This window comes from Cloeon dipterum, chromosome 3 (assembly GCF_949628265.1).
Source record: "Cloeon dipterum chromosome 3, ieCloDipt1.1, whole genome shotgun sequence".
NCBI lineage: Eukaryota > Metazoa > Arthropoda > Insecta > Ephemeroptera > Baetidae > Cloeon > Cloeon dipterum.
In genome coordinates, this window is record NC_088788.1 from 2,461,675 (window position 1) to 2,472,193 (window position 10,519).

The 10,519-nt window shown below is 36.4% G+C and overlaps 1 protein-coding gene across 4 annotated transcripts; it reads left to right on the forward strand.

The window, feature by feature from the left end:
- The first annotated feature begins 504 nt into the window (after nucleotides 1–504).
- On the forward strand, nucleotides 505–8,499 carry LOC135940468 (ninjurin-1-like). 4 transcript variants are annotated; one of them, XR_010574870.1, is made up of 5 exons: nucleotides 2,541–2,676; nucleotides 5,953–6,066; nucleotides 6,622–6,687; nucleotides 7,638–7,885; nucleotides 8,067–8,204. XR_010574870.1 is itself a non-coding variant. In XM_065485366.1 (4 exons), the coding sequence occupies exons 1-4, from the start codon at nucleotides 655–657 to the stop codon at nucleotides 8,271–8,273; spliced, it is 468 nt and encodes a 155-aa protein (XP_065341438.1). In that variant the 5' UTR covers nucleotides 505–654; the 3' UTR covers nucleotides 8,274–8,499. The 4 variants fall into 4 exon arrangements, 3 of the variants coding, with proteins under 3 accessions (XP_065341438.1, XP_065341437.1, XP_065341439.1); XM_065485366.1 differs by lacking the exons at nucleotides 2,541–2,676; nucleotides 7,638–7,885 and adding an exon at nucleotides 505–735 and having other exon boundaries at nucleotides 8,067–8,499; XM_065485365.1 differs by lacking the exon at nucleotides 7,638–7,885 and having other exon boundaries at nucleotides 8,067–8,499.
- The last annotated feature ends 2,020 nt before the right edge of the window (nucleotides 8,500–10,519 follow it).

A 10,519-nucleotide genomic window follows, 5' to 3' on the forward strand; every position in this document is an offset into this window, starting at 1 on the left:
TCATTATACGATTGTAGTTTTGCAAACCTGTGGGAATATGATCTAGACGGAAATTAAATAATTCAACTGCAAAACTAGACATTATTCGCAGAATTTAGGTTAAGTGAATGTTTTATCCGGCCAAAAAGTCCAGCGCTCTCTCCGAGGGCATTTTCCCGTTTTTCCAGAATTAAAATATTTTTAATTAAAATTTAAGAGTTTTTTGTATAAAATATTGCTGGTCAAAAAATCGCAAAGCAGAAGAGTTATTATTTTCAGAGAAATTTAATCAAAATTACGTTAACGCTTCAAGGGCGCGTCGCACATACCAGAAAATCGAACAACGCGCACCACTATCCAAAAAGGAGACAATAATATTCGTGAGTTGAGAGGCCACAAACGAGATGCCGCTGCGGCTGGCGCGGCATGCATATTTTAATTTCGTGTCCTATTAAAACGCGCTGACGAGACCTTGTGCGGTTTCAGAAGAGTGTTTGTTTGTTTGCTCGAAAATTCGTGGTGCGCCAGAGCAGGATAAAGGCGGATGGCTCGGTGCTAGGCTCCTTTGTCAAGCAGCCGCACTCGGCGCCCGCCCGCGGAGAATCGGACATGTAGGACTGCGGCGTCAACTCGCGCATTTTTCATTATCACTTTTATCACCTATCGCTGCTTAACATGGAGCTGAACAGGGTTGCAAATGGAAACTCGGTCACCCCCATGGACGATGGCGCGGGAGAAGACAATCCAGGCCGGAGAGTGAGTTGTTTTTCATTTTTATCGTTAAAAATTTGAAATTGCTTTGAAGGAAAATATTAAATTTGGTCATGATATTGACTGTATTAGCTTTTTTAGATTGAATTTTTGGTTTTTTAATTTTGACAATGTTTCTAAAATCAAAGAATTTTTAAATCTTTTGTGTTTTTCGGTTTTAAAATTCCTCCGGACCTGTAAAATTTGAATAAAGCTATGATTAACCAACATTTTGCAACTTTTGAAATTATCTTTGGTTTGTTTGAGAAATTCTTAATTTATTATTTCTGACGACCATCAGAATTGCAAAAACTGCTCACCAGTAGACTCACAACCAGCTGAAGGGTTTAGGGGTGATTTCCGCCCACCCCCTGAAATTGATATATTTCAAAACCAATTTGGAAAGAGCAAAAATCCTTTTTAGCGATGAAATTTGTATTCTTTTGTATTAAATTTAAATAAAAGCTGTTTTAACTTTTAAATAATAGTGAAATTGTGTGGTAATTTACAGTAAGGTTCGGCAAGCTTATTTTTTTTACAAAAGGGGTAACAATGTTCAGGGTTGCATTTGCTTACCACCCGGTTTTTTCACCACTGGTTTTTACCACTCAATTTTTTACCAATTTCTTGCGCAAGAAGTGCAAGAAATGAATTTATTCTATTTTTCTTCTGTGAAAATCTAAGATTTGCGGTTGGAGTGCTCAAAATTTCCTCCACTGTGCAGTTATTTTCTTTTAAATTGCCATTTTGCTGCCTCAATTTCTCCAAAACTTTATCTCTGACAATTTTTCAAGTCGAGGTCATGAGCAAATAATTAGAAAATTATTGAAAAATAAGGTGAAAACATTGCCTGCAAGAAACTGGTAAAAATTGAAAAAAAACGCATTTTACCAGTGCACTGCATTTTTTAAATGCGGGTTTTTTGCAACCCTGACAATGATTGGTAGTTAATTTTTGCCATTAAAATTATCTCTAATTAAAACACTCTAAAGCTTTCAAACAATTTTAAGCTCATTTTCTGTATTACAAAATCCTCTTGCTTTAAAGCACACCAAATATTTTTAAAAATTTGTCCACAAAGGAGATGAGATGAGTCTTAAAGTTTTCCAAAATTGTCCCGTTATGCCTCAAAAAGGGATGAGTTTTGTTTTGAAAACATTTTAATGACACAATCCTGTAAAGACCAATTATTGCTATTGATTTTGCTTGATCATTACGCCAATTTTCTCCTCCAAAATCTGAGACATTACATGAAAATAATTTTGGAATTAAACCTTTTTACCTGTTTCCATGATGGCAACAACTAAATTGTGTTTCCAAATCTGTAATATTCCAAGGAGCAGTTTATTTTTAGTAAATTTCAAAATATCTATATCTACACCGAAAAATAATTAATTTTACAATTTATTTGCCTAAAATTGTGAGCTAAAAAGTAGGCTGCATGTATTTAAAACACCGTTTTAATATTTTTAGAGATTTGTCCCTTTATTGACTAAGCCTCTAATTAGCCTAATTAGCAATACTCATTACTATAATACGAGGTTTTTACTGTAGAAGACTGGCTGACACACATATATCAATGTCAGATATGGATAATGCATTATAAATAGATAGCCATGATGTGCGGTCGAACATAACAAAAAATAATAAACCCATGCTTCCTGCGTGCACGGCAAAGCGAAATTAAGAATCATGCAAACAACGAGCACCGCAGCATTCGAGTCACGGTCGCAGAGTGGAGAGTGTGTGTTACCCAGAAACGGCGGCGGCGGAACTCGCGTTTTTAGACAAATCCGTTTGAGTCGCGCGCGGCTATCGCATGCAGCACGGCCGTCGTCGGCAAAGGGTTTCTTGTCAGTCAGTCAGGAAGAAGACGGCGCGTCGCTCTGGTCGGAGGCGGCGGAGGCGGCTGCGGGCTCGGCCATGCCAACCAGATTCCAAGATGTGGTGCGTTCAGATGTAAATTTTAATTAACAAAAATTCAATTTTATCGATTCACTGGTTTTGAAAGCCAAGGTCGCGGTGGGTAGTGACAATCGTTATTTTATTTTGAGAGCTTGACTGACACACATGAACAGGCAGTCGGTCACTCCTTTGGTGTCGATAGAATCGCTGTTTTAATGTTTGGCGCCGCCGTCGCCATGGTAAATCGTGGGGGCCGCGCGTAGAAATGCACTCTGGGTGCAGTTAAACATTTTTTATACTCACTCGCACCTGTTCAGTCTCGAGCAGAGGAGGCTTTTGCACGAACACCGCAGATATTTGGGTCGTTCGAAATTCCTCCTCTGCTATGATCGTCTGACGAAAGGGTTGAATTTTTGAAATGGCTGCCGTGGTAAGTTGAAAAATTAGGGGAGCAGTTATTTGCGAGATTGGAGGTCGATTGGACGCGATTTTTCAGCGTTGAATTTTTTAGGTGGCAGTCATATTTGCTTAAAGTACTTGTTAATAGATGGTGAAATTCCAAATTTGAAGCTCGGGAATGCGGGCGTTCCCTATTTTTTCGGTATCTCAAAAATACCCAAAAAAGGAATTATGTTAATGAACTCTAAACTGCAACTCTTGACTGCGTTGAGGTATCACGTTGAAATTTTCACTGCCTAACCTAGTTTTTAATCCTGAACAACTTTTGCATTTACAAAAAATTCGCAGGTCGAAGGTCAAGGTCACCTTTTGCGACCTTTTTTTGAAAATTCAAAATTAAGGGATGATAGCCCCCTACGATTTTTTTGGGGTTAAGGGCTGAAATGTAGCCCGTGAAATTCTGCACAAGCACACCAAGTTTCATAGGTGCAATCGCGATACTTTTGCTGCAATTTGAATTTGAAGTTTGAAAACCTGCTCGAGGCCGCTTGACCGCGCATGCACTCAGAGCGGCGAGTTCGCCTCTCGTTCTTCAAGTTGATTTTTTTCGCATTTCACTTGCTTAGAAACACCAAGAGGGCCTAGGGTAGACCAAGGAAGGTCGAAATCGACCTTCAGGGTCTGTCCCTGACGTGACCCTGAGATACAAAATTTCGAAAATTTCCAATTTCATCGAACTTGGTGTCTTTTCATAGGTTTTCACCACTGTACAGCTCAAATATAGAGCCAAAACTGCCGAATTACAATCCTGAAACCGGTTCTTGAAGTAATTGTGTTAGCCATTCATCCAGACATGATGTGCAAAATGGTCAAATTTTGAAATCTTTAATTTATGATATGATTCTTCTGTTTTGTACACACAGAGTTCATATTGAGTGTTAAAAATTAACGACTGTTTTTAAAAAAGAGTTAAAAAAATTTATTTAGAGCAAATAACAATTAAATTACATGTTTAATTTTTTTATAAAAAGAAAGGAAACAAAAATATTTGGTTTTTAAAAGTAGCTTATTTGCCAGTGCATTTAATAACATTTTTTCATAGTATTAAGCAAAAGATCCTTTATTATCAACACATATTATGAACTTCATGTGTGCAAAATAGATAGAATTAAGAATTTAAAATTTTGACCATTTTGCACATCATGTCTGGATGAATGGCTACCACAATTATTTCAAGAACCGGTTTCAGGATTGTAATTCGGCAATTTTGGCTCTATATTTGAGCTGTACAGTGGTGAAAACCTATGAAAAGACACCAAGTTCGATGAAATTGGAAATTTTCGAAATTTTGTATTTCAGGGTCACGTCAGGGACAGACCCTGAAGGTCGATTTCTACCTTCCTTGGTCTACCCTAGGACCTCTTGGTGTTTCTAAGCAAGTGAAATGCGAAAAAAATCAACTTGACGAACGAGAGGCGAACTCGCCGCTCTGAGTGCATGCGCGGTCAAGCGGCCTCGAGCAGGTTTTCAAACTTCAAATTCAAATTGCAGCAAAAGTATCGCGATTGCACCTATGAAACTTGGTGTGCTTGTGCAGAATTTCACGGGCTACATTTCAGCCCTTAACTCCAAAAAAATCGTAGGGGGCTATCATCCCTTAATTTTGAATTTTCAAAAAAAGGTCGCAAAAGGTGACCTTGACCTTCGACCTGCGAATTTTTTGTAAATGCAAAAGTTGTTCAGGATTAAAAACTAGGTTCGGCAGTGAAAATTTCAACGTGATACCTCAACGCAGTCAAGAGTTGCAGTTTAGAGTTCATTAACATAATTCCTTTTTTGGGTATTTTTGAGATACCGAAAAAATAGGGAACGCCCGCATTCCCGAGCTTCAAATTTGGAATTTCACCATCTATTAACAAGTACTTTAAGCAAATATGACTGCCACCTAAAAAATTCAACGCTGAAAAATCGCGTCCAATCGACCTCCAATCTCGCAAATAACTGCTCAGGGAGAATATTTTGATCTAGTTCATCAGACCTCATAGTTTTAATTGATTTCCTTGAACGTTGCGTGAGGAAAATATTTTTTGGGTATGACATTAATTTATTTTTACTAAAAAATATCCCATTTAATTTTTTTCAGCTTAAAACTACCCTCAATATCACGTAAAAATTTAAGGAGAATCATAAGGTCAGCAATTTTCGCGAAAATAATTAAAAATTAAAACGATGCACATTCAGATTTTGTTAAATTTCTAGTAAAATTAAACTGCAGACGAGTAAATACACTTGATTTTGATTTCTCTTGTCTAAACTAATTAATTATCATGCAAACATTGGAACTGATTTTCTTAGAAATTTAATTGGCATAAATATTAAGCTCCTTTGAACTCTTAAAAAAAAATATTTTCATTAAATTAAAGTAAAAAAAATCCAGAATTTCGCAGAGTAAATTCAATACAATTTAGAATTGTTATTAAAAGCGATTGGTTTCAGAGACAAGCATTTGAAAAAATATATTTTTATCGTGTGGTATTAATTTAATTTAATAAAAATTATTCCTGGCAGTAACGAAATCGTCTCTGTGCATTTTATTGCGCCTCTTCAGCCATCAAGTAGGATCAAGTTTCACACACACACACAATCTGTCTGCGGGATTTCTTTATTTCTTTCATATTCCTGCATTTTCACGCCTAGTGACTCACAATCAGTCCCTTCTGTTCCGCTTTCACTCCTCCTCGTCGAGCGTGCGAAAAAAATGTGCAGCAAGGCCGCATTAAATTTGAAAAGGAAAATAAACTCGCTGCATCACCGCAGCACATGGCTGGCACAATTTGACTCTGTTATCTTATCTAGGGCGCCCAAATAAACGAGGCAAACATTTGATACAGGATTATTATTATTTCCTCTTTTTCGCAGGTCCACAGGACAATTGACGCCAACAGGTATGCCAGCAAGAAGACCTTGGCGCAGGGCATGCTCGATATCGCCCTTCTCACAGCAAATGCGAGTCAGCTAAAATACATCCTTCAGGTAATCATCGTAATTAGGAAATTAACAAACGTAAATATTTGTTTCAAGTTGAGAGAAAACAATGAAACGGTAAAACGAAAGGACTTATTCAATTATTTTCCTTATCTTTGTTTTTGTTTTATCTTTATATTTAAATTAGGTGACTCAAAAAATACTGAAGAGATTAATTGACAAAAATTACACCATAAAACGTTTCTAAATAATAATTTTTATTTTCTCTACTAATTTGGTTTAAATTAAAACTTTTAAAAGGGGTTAGAAAGTTTATATAAAAGGAGCAGATTTGATTTATTTTTCCATTTTTGCCTCTATTTAAATATTCACGGAAACCTATGTAACAAGAGAGTATAGTACATATATAAATTACATCAAATTCCAGGTATAATTAGCAATGAATGCAGTCCTTATATTTATAATTGATTTTCTGGAAATAAGCCCTCTGCCCAATTAGGTTAGATCACGCAATGCGATTCCGTCACGTAATTCTCAAACTTTATCCAAACTACAATTAGGAAAAGCAACACAGCAGATTTTTAATGGCTGTTTGCTCCGCAGGTTGGACACCAGCACGAGTTTTACACTCTGATGGTCACGCTGATTTCAATCTCGATCATCCTTCAGGTAAATATAGCTCTCTTTCTATTTTCGTCCAACGCAATCAGGTCGATTCCACCCAGGAAGTTTTATTTTATTTATTTTTTGAACACAGTGCTGGAAATTGGCAATTGGTCGGACAATTGACAAAAAGACTGTCCAGCCGCATTCTCGGAAATTTCCGGAATCAACCGTCCTTTACAAATAGTATGAAATCCACTTTCTGCAATTGGAAATTCAAACATAATTTTTTACGGCATTTAGTCAAAGAGAAACGACACACTTCATTTGTTTCAAATTTGGTATTTTTGGTAAATACAATTTTTAAGTTGTGTTTGATTTTATTTTTCACTTGTTAGAGACAGAGGCAGATTTTATATGTTATTAAATTTTTAGTAATTCACCAGTTGCATAAACCCTAGTGTTTGAAGCCGCCAACAGGTGGCGCCACCGTATACTTTCGTAATAAATTTAATTTTAACTAACTTTCGCTTCGATTTTCAGACTAAATCCAGCTACTGTACATTCTTTACTTAATTTTCTTTCTTTTGACGTGCTGAAAACCAAAATCGGTTCAGCCAATCGCCGTAGAATCAGGAAAAACCAATTTTTAAAATTTAAAATATTTTCCAACGTTTCTATGGCGAATCACTGGACTGATTTTGGTTTTCAGCACGTCAAAAGAAAGAAAATTAAATTAAGAATGCACAATTAGCAGGATTGAGTCTGAAATCGCAGCGGAAGTGCCTTAAAAATAAATTTATTACGAAAATATACGGTGGCGCCATCTGTTGGCGTCTTCGAACACTAAGGGCTTCTACAACTGGCGTATTTGCTAGGAAAATGAGTTAAAATGCAGTAATGTAGAAAACACTATTTTATTTCATTTTTTACACGCTGGCTGTGCAAAAAAACTGGACAGAAAAAAGTTAAACCTTTTTGACAAAAAGCGGAAGGTGATTGGTTGTTGGACGCAGGTGGTGATGGGGTGCCTGGCTCTGTCGCTCAACATGCTGCGGGACTGCAGGCTGCACCAGCAGGAGTACAAGAGTTCGGCTCTGTGCCTCAACTACCTGTCGCTGTCCGGCGCCTTCCTCGTCTCGGCCGTCAACCTGCTCATCGCGGTTTTCAACCCAAGGCCCACGCACCCCGCCGCCCCTGTCTAACAGATCGATCCCTTCCCTTGACAAATTATCTTATTTTGACGCGTTAAAATGCCCAAAAGGTAGTTTTAGAAACTAAAGAATAATGAGATTACATAATTTGTGTAAATATTTTAGATTAATTTTGAATTCATAATAAAGAAAATTAGAATCAGTAAAAATAAAATCGCATTTAAATCCTTCTTGTAGAATCAAGGGAAGGGATTGTTTTATACACTGCACTGGTGACCTTCCTGCCCGCAGGTGCTGGTCGGCGTACTTTTTGTCCTGCTGGGCGGCTTGAACATCAACAAGGAGCGCGACCAGCGGAAGGCGGAAGTGATCAACGACATTAGCACGGCCCTCATATTTGTAATTTCGATTGTCAACGTCATCATATCAGGTTTCGGACTAGAAACAAAGCCAATATTACTCAGCAACCTCAACCGCGAAGATATCATTGAGCCTTGACAAACTGCAATCGTGTCGTTGGCAATCAAATATTAATTAATTTTGTTTGTTAATTGATGAATCTATTCTGATAAGAACGAACTGTTTACAAAATTTAAGGCCGTTCAAAAATTAAATATAAACAGCGAAAAGGTAAAACAGTTTTGTTGATGCGTATATTTTTTTGTATAAGATTTTGTTAAGCAGGCGGCTTTAATAAAAAATGAAAATAATTTTTGAAAAAATATTTTCTACCCCTTTTAATTTAATTTCTTACCGCCTCAATGGTTTGTTCCAGGGCAACAATTTAAATTATAAACAATATCGACAGCTGTTTGCGTGGCTCCCCAGATATGGACGAAATTCGCCAGAATATATTGGGTCAAAATTCCTAAAATTTTCCATTTTACAAGGCTCAAAGTTAACTTTTTCCTGGATCGACGTAAAAAAATGTAACAAAAATTACGCTAAACAACTTTTCCATGGTTGCCAACTTCAAAAATCAGGAAGAATTTAAAAAAAATATCGAAAATATAAAATAGGCAAAATGTGGCAATAATCACATCATAAATTTAACTGAGCCAAAAATATCTGAACACAGGAAATTGTTGTCCAAGGCGTCGATGAAGTTTGATGAAATTTTTTGCGTAAACTTTTTCCAAAAGAGTTAAGAAAACTCCGACTATCCAATTTTTGCGGGCATTCAAAGGTTAAAATCTGGGACTTTGCTTTAAACAAAGTCGCAGTGCTAGGTCAAAATACATTAAAAAATCATCGATTGAGTGTTAGTTAAAGTCGAACTTAACAATCTGCTAAAGGCTAAAAATATTTTTGCATTGTTGGCTTTAGCAAGCTGTTATTTATGTTAATTGTTTTTCAATTAAGCAACAGTTAACTTCTACTATATAAAAGCAATAATGAAATCAGGTCTGTCAAACAATTATTTAAGCCGAGATTTTTTTAAAAGATAAGAAATTAAAAAAAAACGCTTTTATTCAATTTTACTCAGTATATTTTAAAAAAATGAAATGGGTGCAGAATTTTGCAATTTCAGAATTGTGAAATTTTGTTCATTGCGCCCAGTTTCAGTAGTTTTTATTTAATTAAAAGCTATTTATGATCCTCTTTTTTCATATTAATTTTGATTATGTTAAAATTACGCAGTAAATTAAAAATTCTGAAATGGGGTGCAGTGCTCCCCGTTTCAGAATTTTGCAATTTATTTCATAATTGTGAAATTTTGTTCATTGCGCCCAGTTCAAGTAATTTTTATTCAATTAAAATCTATTTCATGCTATTTTTTCATAATAAATTTGATTAGATTAAAATTTAAAATTACACAGTAAATTAAATAAAACTGAAATGGCGTGCAGTGCACCTCAGTTAAAATTCAGAATTTTTAAAAATGCTATTAATCAAGAATTATTTAATAAATTGGTTTTGGCAACCTCTCTGCTGCTTAAAGCATTGAATCACGTTGAGCGGTTTTCGACAAATTAATGAGAAAATCCCCATTTTTTCAAAATCAGACAATAATCGCTTTTTAAATGGGTGATAATCGAAAAATAGTTGGTTTGGATGAAATAATCGATTTTGAAAATCTGTTAAAATGCTTAAAAATTTATGTTTCGTACTCATTTGATAGTCTGGACATCATAAACGCAAAAGAAAAAAAATAATCGATAATCGGGTTTGCACAACCCTACTGATCACCTTTAAATTTATAAAAAATTTGTCGAAATTTTTCGCAATTATTTTGTCAAGAAATGATAAATTTTGATTTTTTACTAACTCAATTAATGTGTTTCGAAACACGACAATAATTTCGTCCTCTCCCCCATTGAAAAAAACAGCGCGCGCTCAATCGTTTTTGTCTTTCCTGCCATGTGCAGCTCCGGCACGGCACACTCACCGCTTTTCAAGGTTACGCGGGGGGTGCGTGCGTTTTTTTATACATATCAGCTGACGCAATAGAAATTTCATCGATTATTTCTCCGCGCGCGCCAGACAATGCATCGCCAGACGTGAAATAGAAAAAATGTGGGTCTCCCCCCGCGCGGCACATTCACGTTTTTTTAACATGCACTTTCGAGCGGACGTGCACAATTTTTTTCTCGGCCCCTCGCAGGGGTGGCTGGCTGCTGGCTGCGAGAACACACAAAAAACCCCGTCTGTGCATGGGGTTGTAAAACTAGGCTAGCCGAGCTAGTTGATCGCTGGATTCGGTGCATAATGCAGCAGCGCGTGTTGGATCCACCTCAAAGGTA